The sequence below is a fragment of the Mustela nivalis genome (assembly GCF_964662115.1).
Source record: "Mustela nivalis genome assembly, chromosome: 16".
NCBI classification, from domain to species: domain Eukaryota; kingdom Metazoa; phylum Chordata; class Mammalia; order Carnivora; family Mustelidae; genus Mustela; species Mustela nivalis.
This window is the reverse complement of record NC_139035.1, coordinates 41,466,017-41,489,229: the sequence shown is the minus strand read 5'-3', so window position 1 is coordinate 41,489,229 and position 23,213 is coordinate 41,466,017. Positions and strand designations below refer to the sequence as shown.

Below are 23,213 nucleotides of genomic sequence, written 5' to 3'. Positions count from 1 at the left end.
CTGCTCCGCGGGCGCGCAGAGGTGCTTCGATGCCCGGGTCCCGGCCCTCTGCCTGCCCGCCTGTCTGTCCCGCTGGCCGAGCACTGCCCGGCAGCTCCCTCGCGGCACTCCGCCCGCCAGCTTGAGTAGAGGCTGCGGGCTGCAGCTCAGAGCGCAGGAAGGAGGGGAGGGGAAGGCGGAGGAGCAAACAGGAGGAGGGGAGGAGTGTGCGCGAGGGAGGGAGGTGGGGGAGAGCGAGTGTGTGTCTATTTCTGGCTCGGGAGGGGGGTGGTATCTGCGGCAGAGCTCCAGGGGCGGATGGGTAGGGGGTCGGGGGGCAGATAAAGGATCCCACCAGTTTTCCTCCTAGCTTTCCACGCGGAGGCGGGACCAGTTCTCGGAGGGCACCGTGGCCCTCTGCCGCGCCCAGAGTGTGGGGGGCAGTGAAAAGGATCTGTCGTGCAGATGTGGGATGCAGGTAAAAGGGGCCGAGACAGGGCAGCTCATAACGCGGGGGGGACAGGTGGGCTCGTGGGCCCGGGAGAGATGCTGGGAGAGGGGGTGGGGAAGCCGTACTATTCAGTTTGCTGGTCCCCCCACCCCCACTCCAAACCGTGGCGGTTTCCCTCCAGGAAACTCCCAGTATCAACGTACTTCAGTCTCGGAGGCTCTCGGCTGCCCTCCAGAGGTTGGGGATACTCCCCGGGGTAGGGCAAAGGGGATGGGATAGGGGTGGCACCGAAAGACAGGTCCAGGGCTGACCAGGGAGGGGGCTCAGGGCATGGAGGAAAGGACCAACCGCCTGGATCAGGAGATTGGATTCCCATTCTAATTGACCTTGTCAAAGTCACTGCACCCCTTTGGCTGGCTCTCTTCTCTTAACAGTGGTTATAATACCAGCTTAATGAGTAAAAGGGCTTTGGCATTGTAAAGCGCTTTGTCAAACCTAGAAAATCAGTTGGAGGCTTAGCACAGGTCTCCTGCAGGCCTGATCTAAAGTGGGACTGCAGAGCAATTTCCCGAGCCTTTCTCCCTCCTCCCACCTGGACTCAGGGAAGAAAGATGGGGGTGGAAGGGGTAGAGGCCAAGAGGGACGGAGCAGTGAGCCTCTGGCTGTCTCTCTGTAGAGGGCGACGCTGCTCATTCTCCCATGGCCTCCCAGGTCAGTGCCAGGTTGCCTTAGCAAATGGTTCTCAGGCAAGAAAATGAGGGACAGGAGAAAGCAGAGGGGATGTCTCTGGCAGCAAAGCTTGCTCCAGAAGAGGTGGGCCCCAGACGGAGCCACACACTGTGGACTGTAAAGCCCTAAGAACTTTTTTTTTTTTTTTAAGTTTATTTTTTTAGTAATCTCTACATCCAACATGGGGCTTGAACTGATGACCCTGAGATCAAGATTTGCCTGCTCTTTCAACTGAGCCAGCCAGGCTCCCCAAGAACGCTTGGCCAGAATGTGCTAACCATCAGATTATCTGCCCACCCCATCCCCAACCTCCCTCTTTCTAGCTTCCTTTCTGTCTCTTTAGAATCTGAAGAACCCTGTGCCTGGCTCTCATGGCTCACCCACTTTCTTAGTGCTAATCATCACAGTCTGCCTGGTGTGAGAGGTATCGGTGTGCATGTCTGTCTCCTCCACCAGCCCTGAAGCTTTCTGGGTACACAACTGTGTCTCTCAGTGCCTCACAGGGAAAAGAGGCCCTCACAGGGAAAAGAGGCCTCAGCTGTGTTAGTAACGTGGATTAGGAGGCCCGAGTGCTATACACCGGGTCTGTCCCCTCTATGACTCTTGCGTCCTGGTAGTGTCCCCAGCCCTCTGACTTCCATAATCCCAGGGCTGGACTGAGATACCAAAACATCTGGAAGGACAGGGATCATCACCGAGAGGATGTGCTGACCACAGCACCAAGAACACACAGTTCTCAAGCAAAGGGGTGTTTGGTAAGAAGCATGGGCCCTTGGCTGGGCTTTGGCTGATACAGAGAAAGATGGAGATTTCTGCGCTCAAGGAATTCGATGTCTGACAGGGAACACAAGATAGACAACACAGATCTGGGAAAATAACCTGACTGTGAAAAAGCAACGTCACATACACCAACACACTCATCACAGAGAGACACAGGTATGTGTACACTCATTTCAGGAGTGACATGAGAGAGACCAAGCCCTGAAGAGCACGGACCCTGGCCGTCGTATTCACTGTCATAACCCCAGAGTCCGGCACTTCCTTACTAGGTGCTGGACACGTGGGAGCGCAGGAGTAAAACACTGTTCTAGCAGGCTGAACAGGTGGAGGAGGTCTTGAAGGTTTCCTGGAATACTCAACAGTATAAACAGAGAAGGGTTCAGAGCAGGAAGCAAGAGGTTGTTCAGCCTTGTACCCTGCTGCCTCAGAGGAGCAGAGGAAAGGGTCAGGTGCAAAAATTTTACCAGAAGGTCCAGGGGGCACATGCAGACGGGCCTCGGAGTCTGCGTCTAGCACTTAGGACACTTAGGGTTTGGAAGCAAGGCTTGAGATCTCAGGTAGGAAATGACAAGCAGTGGAGATCTGGTTAAAGGGACTTGGGCAGTATCGTGCCAGAACTTTCCCCGGGCACAGAAAGCACCCAAAAAGTGAGGCCAGTCTTGGGACTTTCTCTCTGGGCAAGCATGAGATCCTCATGCTTATGCCCAAACACAAGATCCCAGCTCAAGGAACGGACTGTTAAGTGCCAAGTGTCCGGGTAACCACGCCCTTCCTCCCCCATCCCAATGCCCCCACTTTTTTTTTTTTTTTTTAAGATTTTATTTATTTGGGACGCCTGGGTGGCTCAGTTGGTTGGACGACTGCCTTCGGCTCAGGTCATGATCCTGGAGTCCCGGGATCGAGTCCCGCATCGGACTCCCAGCTCCATGGGGAGTCTGCTTCTCTCTCTGACCTTCTCCTCGTTCATGTTCTCTCTCACTGTCTCTCTCTCAAGTAAATAAATAAAAAAAATCTTTAAAAAAAAAAAAGATTTTATTTATTTGAGGCGGGGGTCACAAGTAGACAGAGAAGCAGAAGCAGGCTCCCCACTGAGCAGAGAGCCGGACTGATCCCAGGATCCTGAGATCATGACTTGAGCCGAAGGCAGAGGCTTAACCCACTGAGCCACCCAGGCGCCCCCACAGCCCCCAACTTTAAGGAAACTGCAAACAATCACTTCTCAAGTCCTCCTCCTTACTCCGAGATCATTCTCCAGTTTGCACCAGACACACCTAATTCAATCATGTGGGAACATCACCTCTCCTAAAAATAGCGATTTGAGAATCTGGAGATCCTTGTTCTCTGATTTACCAGGGTACGGCAGCTCTTGCTTATTGTCTCTATGTACCTTTCCTGTATACAAAATCATCTCCTCTTTAGCAGATGAGGAGAAATTAACTGGCTGCCATCTGGCAGAAAACCCTCATTTCCACGGTGGTCCGTCCCGCCCAGTACGCACTGGCAGACCCAACGCTGTCTCCCCCAGGTTTATTTGGCCTCTCGTCTCTGGTAGCTTTGCAGGTTTGCTCCTGTCAAATCAATCTTCAGAATTGCTATTAGGCACTGTTCCACTTGTTGCTCTGCCTCCTGCCCTTCCCTGTCCCTGCATGCCCACTGTTCCCAGAAGCTGACCCTCCTTTCTTCCAGCTCTCACTGGTCCCTGCACGTAAGCCCTGTCTCTTCCCCATCTTTATTCATTTTTTTTCCCCTCCGCCCCACCTCTCCAGGGATAGCCCATGTCCCAAATCCCAAGCTCTTTCCTTTCCTTTCCTTCAATAAACAGCTCCTGAAATTCTGCCTCCTTCGAGGAGAGAGGATGGTCCAGAACAGAGGCACTAGCCCCTCTCCATCCCCCTCTAACCACCTCCTGCATGAGAGGCCTCCTGTCAGTTCATGAGATGGAGAACACCTTCCATGCTCATCTCATGAGTTAATTCAGTGCTAATCCCCTCGAGTGCTGGACCTCCTTGTCCACTCCACTGGGTTCTGCTCATCTTTCCGCTGCCACTCTCTAAAGAGCTGTGCCATGGCCATGTGGTGGCCTCTTTAAATAGTCATCTTGGCATTCTGGAACTTTCAGACGCTCCCTAGTGCGACCTCTCCCTCTCTCTGGTTCTTTTTGGATTCCTTTCACATCCCTTGAGTTTCCCACCATGCTCTACTGCAGTGGGAGCCTCTGCTGCCGTGGCAACAGCCATTCCAGCATTAGTCGATAAAGCCAATATGTGCAGAATGTTTCCTCGAGTGATTCCTAAAAAGAGAGGGACCTGCCCTGTCACACCATCCCCAAACCCGCCCCGAGCCCCTCCCACTCTGCCATTTCCACTTACCCCAAGCCACAGAACAGACAGGCTGGGGATGGTCCAACCAGAGAGTTCCTACATGATGAGGGAGAGGCCTGGCTGGGCAGGGAGTGGGTCCTGGTAATGTCAGTGGCCTGTGGAGGGCAACAGGGTCCTGCTCGTGTCTGAAGAGAAGGTGGGAAAGAGGCTGGCTTGATATCACGAAAGTCCCTAATTCCCAGCTCCCCAGAACCACTCACTATCCCACTCCTCTGTCTCCAAAGGCAATGGCGCTTTCTGTGATGAGATAGGGTGAGTGATTTGACCACATGTGTTGACCGAGAACTTGAAGCCATCTGAGGAATGAAGACATAGGCACATAGCCAAGGAAAAGCCATGCTGTGTGATTTTACATTCTCACACCATGTGCTGGGAAACAGATGCAAACCAGGTTGTCTGTGGGGGGTCTGCAGGCTCCCCCCTTAGATGGGGGAGCGAGGAGGACAGGAAAATATAGAAAGGAGAGGTGGGCAGCCTTCACCCTCCTGACCTTGAAAGGCGACCTTGGGAGAAGAGGGGATCTGAGGCAGGTGAGTCCACACTTGGCTCCATCAAGGGCCAAGTCAGAGCAGGGAAGAGGGAAGAGTTTTCTGGATATCTGAGCTCACAGTCACGATCTGGAGAGCACGAGCTGGCATCTAGTCCCATGGCTCTGTGAGCCCAACCCACCCACCCTGGGCCAGGCCTAATGAGTGACAGGCACCTTCTTTCAGCTGCTGGCCTCAGATCCCTGTAACGAAATTCCTTCATCACCTCCCTAGCAGATTCCAATACCTACGCCTTTGTGGAAAGCCCTCCACACCCTTCTGCCCTTTTCTCTGCCCAGTCATTCCCCTAAGTCATGCCACCCATCAGCGGGGACTTCTTGAGCACAGAAAATGTGCGCAAGGCCAGGCCGGAGGCTGCTGAAATGGCCGGTGCTCGGCACCGTCCACCACCACCCAGATGACCAGTTCCCCACTGCTCATCAGTGCCTGCTAGGTGCCAGCTATGAGGAGTGCTTGAGGACAGACACAAATCCCTGCCCTTGTGGGACTCCCAGTCTAAGGGAGACACCGACAACAAATGAGAAAGAAATGTTAGCCACTACAAAGTTCTCAGGAGTAAACAGAGCAGGAAAGGGAATATGCAATATCCAGGGGTAGGGGGTGAATTTTCAATATGGTGGCCAAAGGAAGCTTAATAAGAAGGTGACATCTGAGTAAAAATGTGAAGGAAGAGAAGGAGCAATTTATATGAGTATCTGGGGGAAGATTTCCAGGCAAGGGAACAGCCCAAGCAAACGCCCTGTGGGAGAGTACGCCAGGCCCATGAAGGAGGGGACAGTGGCGGGCGATGAGGTCCCCATGGAAGGCCTTCTAGGTCATGACAAGGACTTGGCCTTTTACTCTGAGTAGGATGGGAATCACTGGTAGTTGGGAGCAGAAGAGTGACAGGACCCAGCCTCCCCCTGGAAAGGATCACTCTGGCTGCCGTGCTAGGCTTATGGGCAGAAGAGTTCTAACAACCGAAGTGAGAAAGGATGGTGGCTTGGAAGTGGGTAGTGACTTTGGTAGTGGTGCAAGGTGGTCAGACTCTAGTTATATTTTGAAGTTGTTAGAATTTGCTGATGGACCAGGTGTGGGTGTGCGGGATTGACAGAACGGGGCATACCCCAAGGATTTGGGCCTGGACAACTCTCAGACTGGACCAGCCATCAGTCAAGATAGGAAGACTTGAGGAGAAGTTGGCTTTAGGGAAAGGACTGGAATTTTCTGTTCTTCCGGGCCCTTCCTAAGGCCAAACGGCCCTCCCCTAGGACGCCTTCCCTGACTCTCTCTACACGGTTCACTGTCACCACTTCAATAACCTCTGAACATCCAGAGCCAACACTTTTCATTCACTCATTTGTTTTCCCAAGGATCCATCTTTGGTTGGTCTACTGATTATGAGTTTTTTCTCAAAACCCATCACGGCTCTTTGCACATAGTGGGCTCTCAGAAATAGTTGGTGAATGACGACCAAGTAAATGAATGAATGCGTGACTGAGAACAGATGTGTGGGGATTGTAAACAGCAGTGACCTCTCAGTACCCCGTGGTGAGAGATGCTGCAGCTGGTGTGCTGGAACGGGAACCAGGTTCTGGGACGAGGGCCCAGCAATGGTCTTTGCTTCCTTCTCTGCAGCCCTGGGCCACAGGGAGGCCAGCAGACCCTCTCTTTGCCCCTTTAAGGGAAGCTCCAGTTTTTCAGGGCAATGACCCGGGGACATATCACAACTGAAACCCTCTAACATCTCTATGTCTGCTCTACTTGGAGGTGTGGAGAGTTTTGCTCCACCTCTGGGAGACAGAGGCAAGAGTGGGCAAGGTGTCCTCAGAGGCTGGGCTCCCTGGCAATGTGGAATCTGAGCCCCCCTCTTTGATGCCATCTGCAGAAGAAAAGGGGCCAATAGACATAGTGTTCCAACATGGACACACCAGCTTCCTCATACCTCCAAGGGCCTCATCCAGGAAGTCTTCCCAGATTGATCCACTTGCTTCCTCCCAATCCACTGACTACTTTGCTTTGCCAGGGCATTGGTAGAAATATGGATTCTTCAAGGCCCTAGCTCAGCCTCTCTGGTCCCAGGAGGCTCCCAAGCCCAAGGGTTGGGAATTTTCCTTCTGGCCCACAAGGTCAGCAGGGCAGGCTCAGAAGAGATTTGCTATTTGCCTGCCTGTTGCGGGGAAATCAGGCTCAGCAAACCAAAGGCTGGGAGCGGAGCCAGGGATCATAGGCCTTAGTCTACCCTCTGGCCTAACTGTCTCAGGGAGAGCTTCTAGGAGGGTAGAAATGCTGAGACATTCTAAACTACAACCCACATTCCTCAGAGCTCACAGCAGCCTAGAGCTCTGAGCCTCTAGGCCAACAGGACAGGAAAGAAGCAGGATGAGCCTACCAGCGGTGAAATGGGAAGGGCAGAGAGTAGACCCTGGGAAGGCAAGAAGTCACCTCTTGTCATACAAGGACACAGGACCCAAGCCTGAAGCCCAGCACGTCCAGCTGGGCGCAGGTGGACAGGGTGCAGGACAGGGCTCTCCAAGTCTGATACCTGCTGGGACAGGGGCCAGTGCTGACCCTGCACAGCACTCCAGGCCTTCACGCTCTGGCTCCACCTTGCCCTCCAATGCTTCCTGCCTGTCCTCTGGTCCAGGCCTAATCCCAGCCCTGCTCCCTATAACCTGGATGCCCACTGCACCTGAGGTCTGCATGGGCGTCTAGGAGTGCAGTCACGTTCAAACTGGCCCACAGGGCCCTGGAGTGGGGACAAGAACAGAGGATTACTCCCTTGGTGAGCTACAGCACCACCAGTCCCTTGATCGCTCAGCCTCATGCCCTTTGTCCTGGGGTCCCGATCATGTCCAGTGGACTTGGCAGTACCAAGTACAGGACCCCTTCAGGACTTCCCTCTTCTCAAGTCTTGGAGGTCCCGATTCTCTTCTTGACTTGCTATGTGGCCTTAAGAGAATGCTTCCCTTCTCCTGTAACGAAATGTGTTTTCTTTGGTCACGTAAGAAATTAGGCGGAAGTACGGGGTGGAGAGCCCCGACTCTCACAGCTCATGTTCTTACAGCAGGGAAAGGCTAAAGGAAAACACCTAATCTAGACGACTCTGAAATTGCACTCATTTAAAATCAGATCCCTGTGCTCCTTGGACTAATAAAGAGACCAGGATAAGAAGTCTGAGATGTTTCCCACATGTGTTTGGCTTGTATGTTGCCATGGCAACTGTCCCATACATATCCGTCAGGGTGTTCACTGCACACTGGGCTCCAGATGAGCTCTGCAACACCCAGGTCCATTGGCCTTAGACTAGGACCAGCCCAGATCCGTTGTCATGGCAACCAAAGGCCTGTGAGGCAGGGACGAACAGGAGGGTGGTCCGTGTGCGTGCAGCTGTGCCCGTGTGCTGGCTGGAGACAGGCAAACGGCCTTGGGTGCATATACCCTGTGATGCGGGCAGACCCAGAATCAAATCCGACCTGTCCATGCAGAGCTGATGAGTTTTAAGGTCACTGAATCACAGCACTAAGTGGAACCTCCAAGATAATACTCAGCGTTCTGCTTTAGAGCAGAACCGACCCATTTGCAATAAATCCCATTATCTCACTGTGGGCCAAGGAAACCCAAAAACCTGATGAGAAAAAAAAACCAGAAGGTCCCAACCTGATGCTGTCAGGCCAACCCTGTGATATTATTACAGAAGATGAGAACTTTCCAGTCTGGTTTCACAAACGGGTGTAAGAAGGTCCAGGAAACCAAGTTTTGTGTGGTGAAGAAGAGTCTGTCTGGGAGACACATCGTAACCCTGACCAGATTCCGAAAGAGGTTCCTGATGCTAGAAAGTTAAAAACGACTCCAAGAGCAGGGAGAAACCTTCACCCCACTGACCCAGGACCCGCTGGGGACCCTCCACTGCCCTGGAGACAAAGACCCTCCCGTACCACGGCTATGCCCATCCTCTCAGTGCGCAGCTCTGCACTTTGTGAGAATTTCTGTTAGGTTTTTAAAGAGACCTTAAACCTAACACAGGAATGCCATGGATTCATAGTTCACTGAATTTTAATAGAATAATCACTGGCAATTACTTAGTGTATAAAAATTGCTCCGCAGATGTTAAGAATAGTCATGGGTGTGATGGGTGGGAGTTTCAAAGCCTGAGGAGAACTCTGCCTTTCACCCGGCCTGGTTTCATCCCAAGGAGCTAACCACCTCTGCGCGTCTTCCTGCCTCCATGGAAACCCAGATTCTCAGGCAGGAAAGATGCTGGGAGCTTACTGGGTCAAGCCCCTACCCCCCCCCCCACCCTGCCAGACTTTGTGCGAACCTGAAGGCTGCTCTCCCTCCTCTTGTGATGGGGCTGAGCTCTCCTCCTGCTGGCAAGTTCTCTTACCTATGGGACCGTGATCATTCTCCCCACAGAACACACTCGTCGGCTTCTCCAGCCCTCTGTGGAGCTGGAATGGTTTTCTTGAGAGAAGGGATGACTAAGACTAACCACTTCCCTGCCCTGTCCCCCACTACACCCCCTCCCCCCCACCCCCCCATCCCCCCAACCCCCTTCACCACCACCACCCCCCACCTCCCCCCCCCCTGGGCTTGGATGACCCCACATTCGCTGACCCTCCCTCTGCCCTGAACCTTTCATTATCTTCAGCTCTCTCTGAAGCACAGGGCTCCCACAGCCCGGGAGCCACACGCAGGAAGGCGGGGTTTTGATTCCTTCCGCCTCTTAAAGGACTCAGGACAAGGAATATTATGACTGGGGGTAATTCTCAGCACTTAATCTTCCCGCTTATTGTGTCTATGTCGCTCACTGTCTTCAACTGCCTCTCCCCAGAGCTCCTTCCGTGTAAGCCTGCTGGGCGGCCTTATTGTTTGGGGGCGGGGAGGTCTCTCAGTGGGGGGCCCTAATCCTCTTATCAAGGGGACAGGGGGAGTACAGGGAAGGGGCGGGGGATGCTGGGTTCCGGTTTCTGCCCATTCCGTAGTGCCAGAGGGAGGGACTAACATAACGCTTTGCTTGGAGCTGGTGCTCCTTGAGATGAAGCTGCCTGTAGGTTCTCCATCCACCTGAGCCTTCCCAGGGAGACCCTGTTTCTCAGAAGTTGTGAAGAGGACTGGCCAGCTTTTGTCTCAACGGATGGGACAAAGACCTGTGAAGACAAGTCTTTAGGGCACCACTGAGGTGGGGTTTCTCTGGATTGGTCATGGAAGTTTCCACTGGTCATGGAAGGACAGTGGTGAGTTTAGCAAAATAGTTCAGGTTCCTTCCTCTTCCCATGGCTGAAATTTCTAGCAGCCCCAGATCCCCCCTGGACAACGCTCTGAAGTTGGACGGGGTAGTTGGATCTGCAGAGATTCCTAGTAACCAGGCCTACCCCCTCCCAGTACGTATCCTCTTAACTCAGGACCTTCCCGTGACTCACAGGCACACACTGAACTAAACAAGAGGTCAGGATTTCCCAGGAAGAACTAAAGCAGTTCCTCTCAGTTCGGAGAAGTGAATCTCTAGAAACCTGCCAGGAGGAAGCCGAGTCGAGGTCAGACAGGTATGGGTACAGGGGACAATTCTCTAGGAGAACCACGGAGGGAAGTGCATTGCCTTCTTCTACTCTTTCCTAGTACTGAAGACTCGGGGTGAAGGGGGGGTGGTCTGAAGACTGTGGCTGTTTATATTCTTACGGGGTGTCAAGAAACCAGAGCTTGCCCTACTCTTGGGGATGGGAGACACATTCTAGACTTGGGGCTTCTCCAAGGCTACCAAGCGGATCCCATCTAGCTGCACAGGCTGTACCCCGCACTCCTCCAGACTCCAGACACAGGATCCCCAAGGGCAGAGGTCTGTCTCCCCTGTTCCAACAGGGGTGGCCTCCGTGTGTCTAGAGCAGGGCCCGGCACCTCGTAAGTACTTAACAGAAACTCCGTGGATGGGTATGAATTTCCTCTGCAGTTGAGTAGTACAAAGGCCCTGGTCTTCTCGGGTGGAGCAGGAAGCAGGGAAGCAAGGCCCCGTTAGCCCTCTGCATTGTTCTGAGTATTCAGGTCATGCAGAGCCACTCGCACACCTTCTAGAGCAGAAGCAATCTCAGGAGGGAGCAGCGTGGTTAGCGGTGGGGTGGGGGTGGGGGGCGCAACATGTCCAGACTCCTCTATTTCTGACATTCCACTAAAATGGCTCCCACTGGGTCAGATGCACTGCTTGGAGATTAATCCCATTCCCAGCCAAATGCTGTCTTGGGGAGAAGTCACTCAGCCTCCTCCCTCCCCCTTCCTCCTCCAGAGAAATAGAATCCAGATCCCTCTAGTTTCTGTTTCAAACTCCTCCAGCAGGGTACCTCAGATGACCTCACTTCTCTGGCCTCGTCCTGCAGAGGCTCCTCCTAGAACTAGGCTCTGGCCTGGTGTTCATCTCACTGCCCTTCCCGGGGTGGGGGCACCCCAGGACTTGCGACATGTTCCCCTCCGGCAAGGTCTTGGCATGTGCGGCTAAGAGCATGACCACTGAAGGCCAGCTCTCTGGCTTCCAATCCTGGCTGGACCACCCTGGGCATGTCACATAGCCTTTCCTCGTTTCCTCATCTGTAAAATGGGTGTGTTAGTAACAGCACTCTCCTAGATAACAAACAATAACACATCTTAAACAGTTACTCTGTCCCAGGGCTCCTGAAGCACTTTATACATTGGTGTATTTGGTCCTCATCACCAAGGGACTGTCATCATCATGGAGGCACAGAGAAGTTAAATATTTACCCAAGGCTGCCCAGCTAGCAAGTGGTAAAGCTAGGATAGGAAGCTGGGGAGTTGTTCCAACCCTCACACGGTTGTAACAAGGACTGAAGGTGCTTATTGGCGGTGCCTGATTCAGAGGAAGCCACAGCAAGTGTTAGCCACCACTCTGCAGTATAATGATTACCTCCCCTCTCAGCTCCTAGAAGTCTACTTGGTCCCAGATGGCCACCCTGTTTATCCAAACCGGGCCTCCGGAGACCACCGAACTCCCGAGCCTCCTCTGGCCCACAGCGGCATAGAGCAGCCTGAGCCCTGACAGGAGAGCTAATAGCATTGCCCCTGAACTCGCTCTGTGTTTTCTAGTCAATTGTCTGCACGTCCCCTCTCCACGGATGGCTGGGACATCAGGCTCAGCTCAGCTTGAAAGTCCCCAGAGGGCAGGGAACACGGCAGTGTGAACTCAGCATGAAATGACACAGGTTTGGGATGACAGAGAGGCCGGCGACACCCCGGGGCTTGCTCACGGTGAGGAAGATGTCTGCAGGACTGTGGCTCACTGACCCTGTTTCCTTCCTCACCATTTGGCCGAGGTTAAGGGAGACAGTGTGCCAATGGCCCAGTGAGTGCTGGCAGCAACGGGCAGGCAGGCGAGTAATGCTGGAAGGCTGGAAGGCACGATGTTTGGACAAGCCTGGATTCAAATCCTGGCACAGCCCCCTAGCTGTGTGTCCCCGGAAAGCTAGTTCGTGTAACTTCTCTGAGCTGGCGCTTCCTCATCTATCCCACAGAATAACACTACCACCTGCCAAGGATTGCATAAGGTGCTTATGAAGGACTTCATGGGAAGCATCGAGCACTAGGCCCTGCACCTAGTAGGTGTTCAATAAATGGTAGTCATGGTGTCCGTTTGGTCATTTTAGTGTTGGGGACATCAGAAGGCAGGGATCCTGGCTTCAGCAGCCCTGCTAACGAACCAGGCAGTCATGAACAAGTCTGTTTATCTGTGAGCTGCATCTCTCCCCATGGAAAATGAGACCATATGCGGATGATGTGTAACGTTCATGAGAGCTTTGACTTCCTGTGCTCATGGATGTTCCAAGTCATTGGTAGCCCTGGGATGCTTAGATTTGGCCTGGAGCTCCCAGAAGAGCCAGACCAGGGCCTTGCCCCACTGTGCTGGAGCTGCCTAAGAGCCCAGAACAAATTCCTCTCCCAGAGAGTGCAGTGGCCAGACCTCTTTCGCCCCAGCGGAGGGCACACCGGGTTTGCCCAGTCTTCTCAGTAGGGGGACCCTATCCCTGCTGCCAAATCCACAAAACACAAAACACTTAATTCTAGCTTAAAGATGGGAGTCGGCTCGACAAGGGAGAAGAAAGAAGAAGAAAAACAAAACAACTCCAGCATGAGGCCAAACTCTACTTGCCCCTCCTATTCTATATATATCAACCCTTGTATGAGAAGCAAGGCAGGGAGGCGGCTCTGGCTCGTTCCCCAGCGACACATGTTATGATGCGAGAAGATCCCTTCATTATGTGTCCACTTAGCGCTCATTCAAACATGCCACAAAGTGGAAGTAATTAAGGAATCTGTGTCACCCTTGGGGCGACCTTTCCCAGTCCTCCTGCACACAGCCTCACACATATGGGCACGCAGAAATGTCAGCACTTCCTTTGGCTTTCTAAATTAAGATCTGATGGTGGCAACCAAGGGGAGTGTTGGCCGACGGGGCCCTCACCGGCACAGCCAAGCTAGCTGAAGAGTGGCACATGCAAATACCCAGGGGCCAGGGGCAGAACATCTCTGGGACACAGGAAGGCCAAATTCCAACACCACTGTGTGGTAGCAAGCCATCGTGGGATGTTCTCTTCCTGCTCTACAAAGCTTATCCCACCTCATGGGGACTCCATCCCCAGGCAGAGTAAGTAAGAAAGTGGTACAAGACTGAGAAAGGTCTTAGTCTTCCCTCGAGGCCCTTCTGTCTGCCCAGATGCCTGAGAGGATCATACTGGGAAGAGATCTGAAGAAAGGCTGGTTGTTCCTCGTCAGCCAGCAAGAAGCAGGCCCACAGAGGATCAATGGCGCCACGCACCCTGATCTTGGGTGTCTTATTCACTCCCTCAGTTCACCATTTCACAAGACACTGATCAGTGGGCACGGAGCCAGGTCACAGGGAGCAAGACGGATTCACAAACAAGAAGGAAGGATGTTTGAGCTACAAAAGAAAGCAGATCCGCCCCTTGTTGTCTACAAATTATATGGGAATCACATGGTCAGTAACTGTGCTGGGTTCTGTGGAGGACACCAATACAGAACATGGTATTCTGTTCTCCAGGGCACCCAAATATCCTTCTACAAATCAGGGGGCATAACACCAGGGTCCTCCTCATGCTGCAGGGCCTCATGAGGGGTGGGACTGACTGGGCTGCTGGATCAGCTCCCGACAAGGGCAGGTCCCTGCCAACCGATCCCCTGGGTTGGGCTTGCATGGGTGGTCCACTGGTAGAATTCTCACCTGCCCCTGGGTCAGGCTCACTGGAGTGAATTCTCCGGACTATGAACTCCTTGAAAACAGGTCAGAGTCTTATTCGTCTCTGGTTTTTTTAAACATAAATGCCATTTTAAAATTTTTACTTTCATTTTTTTAAAGTGGGCTCCATGCTCCACGTGGGGCTTGAACTCATGACCCCAAGACCAAGAGTAGCACGCTCCCCCAACTGAGCCAGCCAGGTGCCCCTCATTCACCTTTTCCCTTAATGTTGAGTACAGTGTTTGGCACAAGACAAACATTCATGGATGGTTTGTTGACTGGATGAAAGAAGAAATGAATGAATGAATGGATGGTGTCGTGGTCTGAGTGGAGTTCAGAGGTAGGGGAGCAGAGTGTAAAACGGAAGCCTGCCATCATCTCTCTTCTCATCTCTGTTTTCTTCAGGCTTAGAGTGCAGGCTCCCCTACAAAGCACAAGCAGACCCCAAATCTCTCCGGCCATCCAACCCACCAAAATGCTTGGCGTATCCTTGATGAACACGGATCGCCTTGATGAACGTGGATCGCTGTGATAACGAGGGAGTGGCCACCAGGGGCAGCGCTGAGAACCTTGTTCCTCTTCCCCAGGAGCCTTGGAAGAAACAAGGGCTTCTCCCTTTCCTCACCACCTCCAAAGGTCCACCGGCACTCTGCCTCACAGAGGAACCCAAGCTGGGATCTCTCGGACATGCTCAGAGCTGGCTGGTAAGGATGGTCCTCCAGCTGTTGAGCCTGGGGGATTCCTAAAGCCAGGCTGCGCAGATGCTGAAAGCATCTCTCTCCAACTCATCGGATAATGATTATGAACGAGTGCCTGGTTAGGTGGAAAGCACTAGACTCCAACAATGTGGCATACACATAAGGAAGCCATTACACTAACAAAACTGCAAATGTAAAAATAGAGCTCTGCATAGTTTCCTGGTTACCACATTCTAATTCTGATGGTTTTTCAGTGCCAGTGACATTTGGTTTCCTTTGTCCCCCACCATGCCCTGGTTCCTCTGCGGGTGTACTTATGGTGGGAGGCAATGATCTCCTTTCTAGATGCCCAGTCTCTACCCCTATAAACCTCCTCTACAAGGCTTGCCATGGAGGGAGTGCTGCTACTCTGTCTTCAGAGTCACAATGGACCCAAGACCACTGCTGGGGCCCAAGCTGGCAGAAGGCTCAAAAGAGCCCGGCCCCCAGCCTAGAGGAACACCCAACCACCTGCACAGAGGGGACGAAGAAGGTAGGAATGGCATCCTCCTGGGGTCCAATGACATCAGGGTCAGGCTGTGCTGTGCACCGCAGCTTTGCCCACCAGAGCCAAGCACGAACATGAAGCTAAGACAAAACCTCTGGACCATCTCAGATTTGCCCAAAGCAAGCTCATTCTTTTCCTGGGACAAGCCCCCCTTGGAAACTAAAGGATGGACAGAGCCGGTGCCCTGCCGTGGAATCCTGAGTGCTTCTCCTGTGAACCACACGCATCCTCAAGGTATATATTTTTTTAAGATTTTGTTTATTTGTTTGAGAGAGAGCAAAAGTGATCACAGAGGCAGAGGGATCGCAGAAGCAGAGGGAGAAGCAGACCTGTCGCTGAGCGGAGAGCCTGCTTTGCCAGGACCCCGGGATCATGACCCGAACTGAAGGCAGATGCCCAACCAACTGAGCCACCGAGGTGTCCCACCCCTACGTATTTTTTAATGTTGCAAGAAAATCAACACAGACACACCTAAACCCCACTAAGAGTTTAGAATCTGACCAGTAGGGGTGCATGGGTGGCTCAGTGGGTTAAAGCCTCTGCCTTCAGCTCAGGTCACGATCCCAGGGTGCTGGGATCGAGCCCCGCATCAGGCTCTCTGCTCCGTAGGGAGTCTGCTTCCTCCTCTCTCTCTGCCTGCCTCTCTGCCTACTTGTGATCTCTATCTGTCAAATAAATAAATAAAAATCTTAAAAAAAAAAAAAAAAAAAAGAATCCAGTCTAGGACCTGACCTATGGCACAGGAGCATTCACCCATCCGCTCACCTGTCATTCTCTCAGAGACACCTGCTGAGCCCTGGCCATGGGCCAGACACTGGCCTGAGGATGCGCCTGGGGACACGAAGCATCTCTGCCCCCTACAGACCATCACTGAGCTCCAGTTTTGGGGCTCTTCTTGCTAAGCTCTCACTTTCTGGCTCCTGAGGCTCAGTCAGCAGGTGACATGCTGTGACTACAGGGTGCCGCAGGGGAGGGGACAGGTGTGGGAGTGGTGGGAGAGGCAGCAGCTGTCAGGCAGTTAGCCAAAGGGCTCTGAGCTGCCTCGATGGCTCCCGGGGCCTCCGCTGTTCATCTGGGCTTTGCTTGGAACCTGGCTCTTAGTTCTTAGAGCTTGGTTCCCAGCTCATTACTTTTTTTGTCATGGCTTTGGTGACCCCCGGACCTGAGCCCTGGATAAACAGAGCACCCCCTGGCCACTTTCCTCTCCTGACTCTGACATGCCCCTGGATTTGATGGACCAACCCTGGGTTGAGGCAAGCGTGGCGAAAATTCCAGATACAATCTCGTTGCGAAGGGAAGGAACTGCTTAGTCAGGTCACTTCTTTCACAGGGGCGGTGAGGAGACTTCTAGTCTGGTGGCCTCCCCACCCCGGGAGGGAAGTCTTTCCTCACAGAACACTCACCTGCGCAGAAGCACTCCTCAGTCCCACTGGGGCAGCTGGAGTAGCCGTCAAGGACCCAGCCAGCCTGAGGGAGGGGGCCGGGCTCCTGGTCTGTCTGAAGCCTGTGGGACAGAGAACGGGTGGTCACTCATCGCAGAGGCTGTCCTGGCCTCGAAGCTTCTCCAAGGGACTAAGGGAACCCCCTTGGAGCTCGGTTCTTCTCCCCTGCTGGGGCTCCACCCGCCTCTGGACTGGGCCTTCTCCAGTGAGCATACGTACATTGCACACTCAGCAGGAAGCAGGACTTGTGCAAAGTCAGGCCAGGGGTAGGGGCAATGGGGGAACTTGTGAGGGCACTAGGGTGGCTGATGCCAGTCACCCTTTGCTGTTCCACCCATTCCCAGGACACAAATTGCCCACAAGACAAAGGGAACCCACAGTAACTCTAGGCCTTGGGTCCTGTACCCTGCCATGGTCCCTGCCCCCAGGCTGTGCCCAGAATATAGCCAAGTTCATACAGAGAGGGAAGAGCTCCCTCTGAAGCCGAGTTCACTGACTCCTTATGAGAGCTTAGGAGGCACGCAGGCCTTCTTGGGCTTGCTCACAGTCCAGGCAGGGAGGGGTCAGGGAAGAAGGAGGGGCAGGCTCAGCTGAGGTCACAGCGACTCCTGGGAGGCTAAGTCCATGCTGGGCCAGTGTGGCAGCAGGAAGGAAGGGTGAGGTCTCCGGCCACCAGCTCCCAAATGCACGCAGACTTCTGAGCACAACCCCAACCGTACAATCGCTCCCAGGAACAAAGGCTGTGGGAGCTTTTATTATAGGCAATTACCCTGGGCTCTCAGAGCTGGCCCGCCCACCCGTCCGCCCGCTGTCTCCAGCTAAATGGACCCTTTGGCAGCTTGGCAGGAGGGGGAGGGGAGAGCTGTGCAGGCAGGAGGGATAGTTGACGTCTGGTCCTGGGGCCGGGGTGCTGGGCCGGGGGACCCTGTGAGTCTCCAGTGCTACTGAGATTCTCTTCCTCTCCCCAGTTTTTCCTTTTTTTCAACCCAGATGGCTGGGACTCTGGGCTCAGCTCTGCTGTTAACTCGCTGTGTAATGCAGAGCAAATCTCTTCTCCTCTGGGTCCCTACATCATGGTCCATCATGGGTAGAAGAGGTGACCTCCAAGGCCCAGATCAGTCTGGTAGTCCAGGGGCGCATGAAGTGTTTGCTGCCCCTGCAGGGCTCTCCCTAAGCCACCCGAGCAGTGTTGAGCTCCTGTGTGTCTGTAGGCCCCTGAGCTGGGGGCTTGCGCTAGAGCAGGGTAGGGGGTACTTAGACAAAGCAGGAGACCTCATCTTGCCCTGGTCAGTCTGATGGGGTCGCTCACCACTACTGCCAATTCGATACCAGCCTGATGTTCGAGTCTCGGGGGGCAAAGAAAAACTGGCGTTGGTTGGTTTCTTGGAACAAATGAATATAGACCTGGGCCTATGAAGAGATGCAACATCCTAGTGAGAAAGCAATGGAACATTCTACTGGGGAGAGGAAATTCTAGGTAACGTACACGTTTCACTCAATAGCATCATATACGTAGAGCTAACCACCGCCTGACCCAGCACAGACAGCAAGAAGTAGCATTAGAGATACAAAGAGCTTGGGGCACCTGGTGGCTCAGTGGGTTAAAGCCTCTGCCTTCGGCTCGGGTCATGATCTCAGGGTCCTGGGATCGAGCCCTACATTGGGCTTTCTGCTTAGCAGGGAGCCTGCTTCCCCCACTCTCTCTGCCTGCCTCTCTGCCTACTTGTGATCTCTGAGTGCCAAATAAATAAATAAAATCTTAAAAAAGAAATTAAACTACGGTGAGTGCTGTGAAGTGTCTAAACCTGGCGAATCACAGACCTGTACCTCTGGGGATAAAAATATATTATATGTTTATAAAAAATTTAACAAATAAAAATAAATTAAAAAAAAAAGTCAGAAGCTCTGCTTCCTTATAGAACTATATATACGAATCAACCATCCACACAGGCACAAAAATGGCTGCCTTACTTGATATTATTAAAAAAAAAAAAAGAAAGAAATACAAAGAGCTTGCTTTCATGCTTGTTGGTGCCATAATTATGCTGTCAGGGTGAGTGGGTGTGCACTGGCCCAGGGGCGCCGAGGAAGGCAGCCTCCATGTCTCTAACCTTCGTCGTTTCTACACCCTCATCTCTGTCTGCCTCCACCTCTCCAAACTAGGCCAGGGCCCCCAGGCCTCCCCTCCCTCTCCAGCCCGAATGGACAGTTTCATCTATGCCGGAAGTTGGTTAGAGGTTGAACCAGGAAGAAGAAAACCGTAAGCCTACCCTCCTGACACCACGGGCTGTACCCTCCTCACTGAAGTCTGACCGACGGCCAGCCTGAGGCGGGAAGGTGAAAACTACTGGAAAAAGAGAACACCTGGGAAGTGGGGAAATGCAGCCCCAGAGCAGTGAAGCTGTAGGGGGCTCTTTTCCAGAAGAGCAGAGGAGAATGAGGTTGAAGATTGGAGGGAACCAGATGCATGAGAGCAGACGACCTAGACTGCGGACTGAGAGGCATTTATGCCTTCTCTGGGGTCCAGAGAGCAGGGGTGACCAGAGAGAGGCAGTGGCGGGTCAGAGACGAGGCAGGAGATAGGCTTCCTTGGGAAGGTCGGCACCCGGAGCCTGTGGACAAATATGGCTAAGGAGGGTAGGGCAGGGAAAGAGACGGCTGACAGATCTGGTCCCTGGAGAAGCAAGGGGGCCAGACCAGGCTGGAGACAGGAGGGAGGGGAGGAGGATAACCTCTGCTTCTGTGAGCAGCTGGAACTTTGCAGAAGGCCAAGGTCTGGGCAGTGGGAGGGACAGGGGTGCAGGAGATTTCCATGAAAACAGGATGTCTGTGCCCTCTAGGGAGCAGATGGCACCTCCTTGGCTATGCACCTTGCAAGGGTAGCCCAGCCTGGCCCTTGGCAGTGGGACCCTTGGCAGCAGCTCCAAGCCCCGCAAGGTGTACTGGGCTCCCACCCACCAGCCAGCAGCATCTAGGGCCGTCCTCCCTCCAATCCGCCCTTGCCCAAACCATGATCCTCCCTGCAACCCAACCCAGGGCCTGAAACAGGCAAAGTCTAGGAGGTGGATGGAGAAGAAAACCGCCCCTTGAGGTTGGTACAACACATTTCCATTTCTGTTTAAAATGAAAACATGCAATAAATGTTTGCGGAGTAAAGGAAATGTGGTTCTATTTAGGCTTCATTGAAATGTTCAAAGGAAGAAGTTCTGACCTCTTTGGAAAATGCCAGAGTCTAAATCTGCCAGGGGACGTGTAGGGTAGATAATGTAAAATCTTAAACAATTTAATGCCTAGACATTTTTCCCGAAGATTGAATTCAAAATGAAGGACATTAGGTAGAAGGAAATCAGGTAGGAGAAGAAAGCCAAAAAATCACCAGGGAAACACTGTGCTGATGGGGAAAAGGCCATTCAAAGGAAGGTCAGCCCTGCATGTGTGCTTCTCCGAGTACTCTCATCAGCTGGAGAACCTCGGCAGAGGTCACAGGGGACAGACAGACAGATGGGAGGGGCTCCTTAGGAAAAGGAACAAGGGCGGCTGTGTGGGCGGTCTGTCAGGCAGAAGAGACACTCCCAGAGCAGGGATCACCCAAGTGAGAACTCGCTTTGATCAGACGACCGCTTGAATTCCTGCCGTGATGGGAAGCTCACTGCCGCATCAGTCATTTGTAAACCTCTCGGGTTGCTGGAAAGTTCCTCCTCCTGAACTTCCAATCTATCTCGGGTGGACTTCTAACCACGATGATGCCGACTCAGGGTTCTGGAGCCGTACCAAGTAAATCTAATTCATCTTACGACATGACAGCTCTTCAAATATTTGAGAACAGCCCTCAGACCCTCTCTAAGCCTCCCTTTTCCAAAGTAAACTGCTTCAGCTCCTTTAATCATTAATCCAATGCCTTTTTTGGATCCCTCATCAACCTGTTTGTCTTTCTTGAAATGTGTTTTTGGGCACCAATGCCCTTTTAAAATGTGGTGTTCCTCACTGTGATACTCTGTAAGAGGCCTGACCACACGGCGAATAGAGTAGGACTCTTGGCTTCCTGGGCCTGGGACCCGGATGTCTGTGATGTAAGAGTGCCTAGAACTTTTCAGAGACCGAGTCACACTCTTGCTTCTAGAAGTGAAAGCTCCTAGTAGCTCCCCCCCACTCCCCAGATGCTCTGCAGCCCCAGAGGAACAACCCTCCTCCCAAGAACACGCGTGCGCTCCCCCGCCGCGTGTCCCCCCCCCCCGCGTGTCCCCCCCCCCCCCCCCCCCGGCCACTGGCCACATCCTGGGAATGGTGTACAAGCTTCTCTAAACCCCAGATGTAAGTGGGTTTCTCCTCACACCAGTGCAGAGAAAAAACCCAGGAAGTCAGGCTAGCCTGGGAGGTATTTAATTTGCATTTGAGCATTTCTAAACGGTGTGACACTTAGTAATTAGAATTTGGTTCATTTAATGTGGCCATTTGAGTAAAGTTACACTTTTATTTAAAAAAGGATATATATACTCGATGGACTGAGGTCCCCCTCCTCTTCAGGCTGGCTGCTGGGTCCCCGCTCCACCCCTCCCTGCTTCCCTGCCCCCCTGTTCCCCCAGCTCACCTGTACTGGAAGGGGGCCACTGTGGCCGTGACTGGCTGACTCTGTTGGTGGGCTGAGGCGAAGCTGATAACCCCCGGGGTGGGGGAGGGGCGTTTGCTCTGCACAGGGCTGCACCCTGGGGAGGAAGCCCCGGACACTGCCCCAGCATCAGGCTCCAAAGACCTGGGGACCCCTGAACTTCTGTAGCTTGTATCTCTTTGATCCTTTCTTGGGTAGTCAGGAGGTCTTCGACCTTCAGGAGCCCCTGGTATTTGAGTTTCTCCGCGAGAGCTTGGTCGGGATGGGCTCCTGCCCCGACTTTGGAGGACTGGAATCCCTTCTTGAGCCACCTTCTTCTTTCCCTGGATGCCTTGTGTCTCCCCAACTCTTCTGGACCCAGCACAGCTGGAGAGGGAGGCTTTGGGGGTTGCCCTGGGACTGCTCCATGGGGAGCTGGAAAGGCCTTCGCCACCCTCAGCTGACTCTCTCACCGTCCCAGAAGACTTCGGGGAGCCTCTCCCCCGGGAGGCCTTAGGAGAGGAGTTTCTGGAAGGGCCTCCTGCCCTGCCCAGTCTCGGCGAGGCTGCACGCTGGGGGCTCAGGGCCAGGCCGGCCTGGCGTGGCCGCAGCTGGGGAGAGGCGCCCGGGGTATGAATCCTGGTCTGGGAAGCAGCTCGAGGCACAGGGATGGAGGAGGTATAGTGGGGGCGGCTGGCAGAGTTCACGTTGGCCATCCCATTCATGGTTAGCAAGCAGCGCTGAGGACTAGTGTCCTGCAGAGAGAGGAGAGAAAAGAAGATGGTTAGGCACCATCCCAAGCTTCTGTCCCTGAGTGTGTAAAGATGATGCTGAGGTCAGGGGAGGAGGCACCAGGATCCGGGCCAGGCGTCGGGGCTCTTGGCTTCACATCCTGACTCAGCCAGTGCCTGCCTACCTGACTCTGGGCAAATCCCCATTACCCCTCTGCTCTGAAGTTCAAGTGCAAACCCTATGTGAAGTGCTTTGTGAACTATGATCCTCTGTACCAAGGAAGTTAATTTAACTTTCCTTGCTTCTACTCCCCTCCACTGATCAGGGACAGGCTCTCCTTCCCACAACCCCTCCCTCTCAAACCCTTCCTTGTAGCCTGAGTCTAGAACCCCCCACCCACAGTAAACCAACTCCCTTGGACCCTCAGCCTCTTCTCTGCATGTTCCTTCCACCTGCCACTTTATCTGATGAAAATGCCCAGGACACCTGTCCAGTGGGATGTCATCTTCCAGATTCCACTGGGCTCAAGGTGAGGTAGACAATCTTAATCCTCACAAATCATAAACTTGTGAACCTCCCCCGACCCTAGGCTCCTGCCATCCGGCTCATACCATTCACTGGTCCTCACTGACACCATCTCCCCTGTTCCTCCCCATGTCCCCACCCCCTCAGTCACTGGAGATTTGGGCACTGGGCTCACAGTCTTCCTCACAGTCATTCCCTATGCACCCTCTGGCCCAGAAGTCAATTCCTTCTCTCCCAGACCTTGGTCCATTAATTATCCCATCCCTCTCCGGTATCCTCAACCTCTCCCCCTCTACAGCTTCTCTTCCCCACCATGTTAATTAATGAATTAATTGCTCTATTAATCACTTCCACTTCCAAGGGAATTTGAAGCCATTTACAAAGACACGATCCATCAATTCCAGATAGATGAAAGAGTTAAATGTAGGAAATGCAGAAAATGAAACCATAAAAGAATCTGCAGAACATATGCATAAATGTTTCCATAATTTTCTTGTGGGAAAGGCCTTTGGAAGCCCCATGTCAGAGGCAGAAATTATAAAGGAAAAACACTGATAGACTTCGGTGCAATAAAAATGAAAATC

The 23,213-nt window shown here is 53.2% G+C and overlaps 1 protein-coding gene across 14 annotated transcripts in view; it reads right to left on the bottom strand.

Annotated features, from left to right (window-relative positions):
- The window catches only part of NAV1 (neuron navigator 1), a 255,753-nt gene that overhangs the window by 158,757 nt on the left and 73,783 nt on the right, over positions 1–23,213 (bottom strand). For 10 of the 14 annotated variants that reach the window (XM_082701985.1, XM_082701986.1, XM_082701969.1 and 7 more), the window contains exons 2-3: positions 21,376–22,127; positions 16,749–16,849 (exon numbers count right to left, since the gene is read on the bottom strand). In XM_082701985.1, coding sequence (XP_082558111.1) covers positions 16,749–16,849; positions 21,376–22,097 — 823 coding nt within the window. In that variant the 5' untranslated portion in view covers positions 22,098–22,127. Of the gene's footprint in view, positions 1–4,308; positions 4,440–16,748; positions 16,850–21,375; positions 22,128–23,213 lie in introns of those variants that run through there. The other 4 variants (XM_082701972.1, XM_082701973.1, XM_082701974.1 and 1 more) reach the window with 2 other exon arrangements.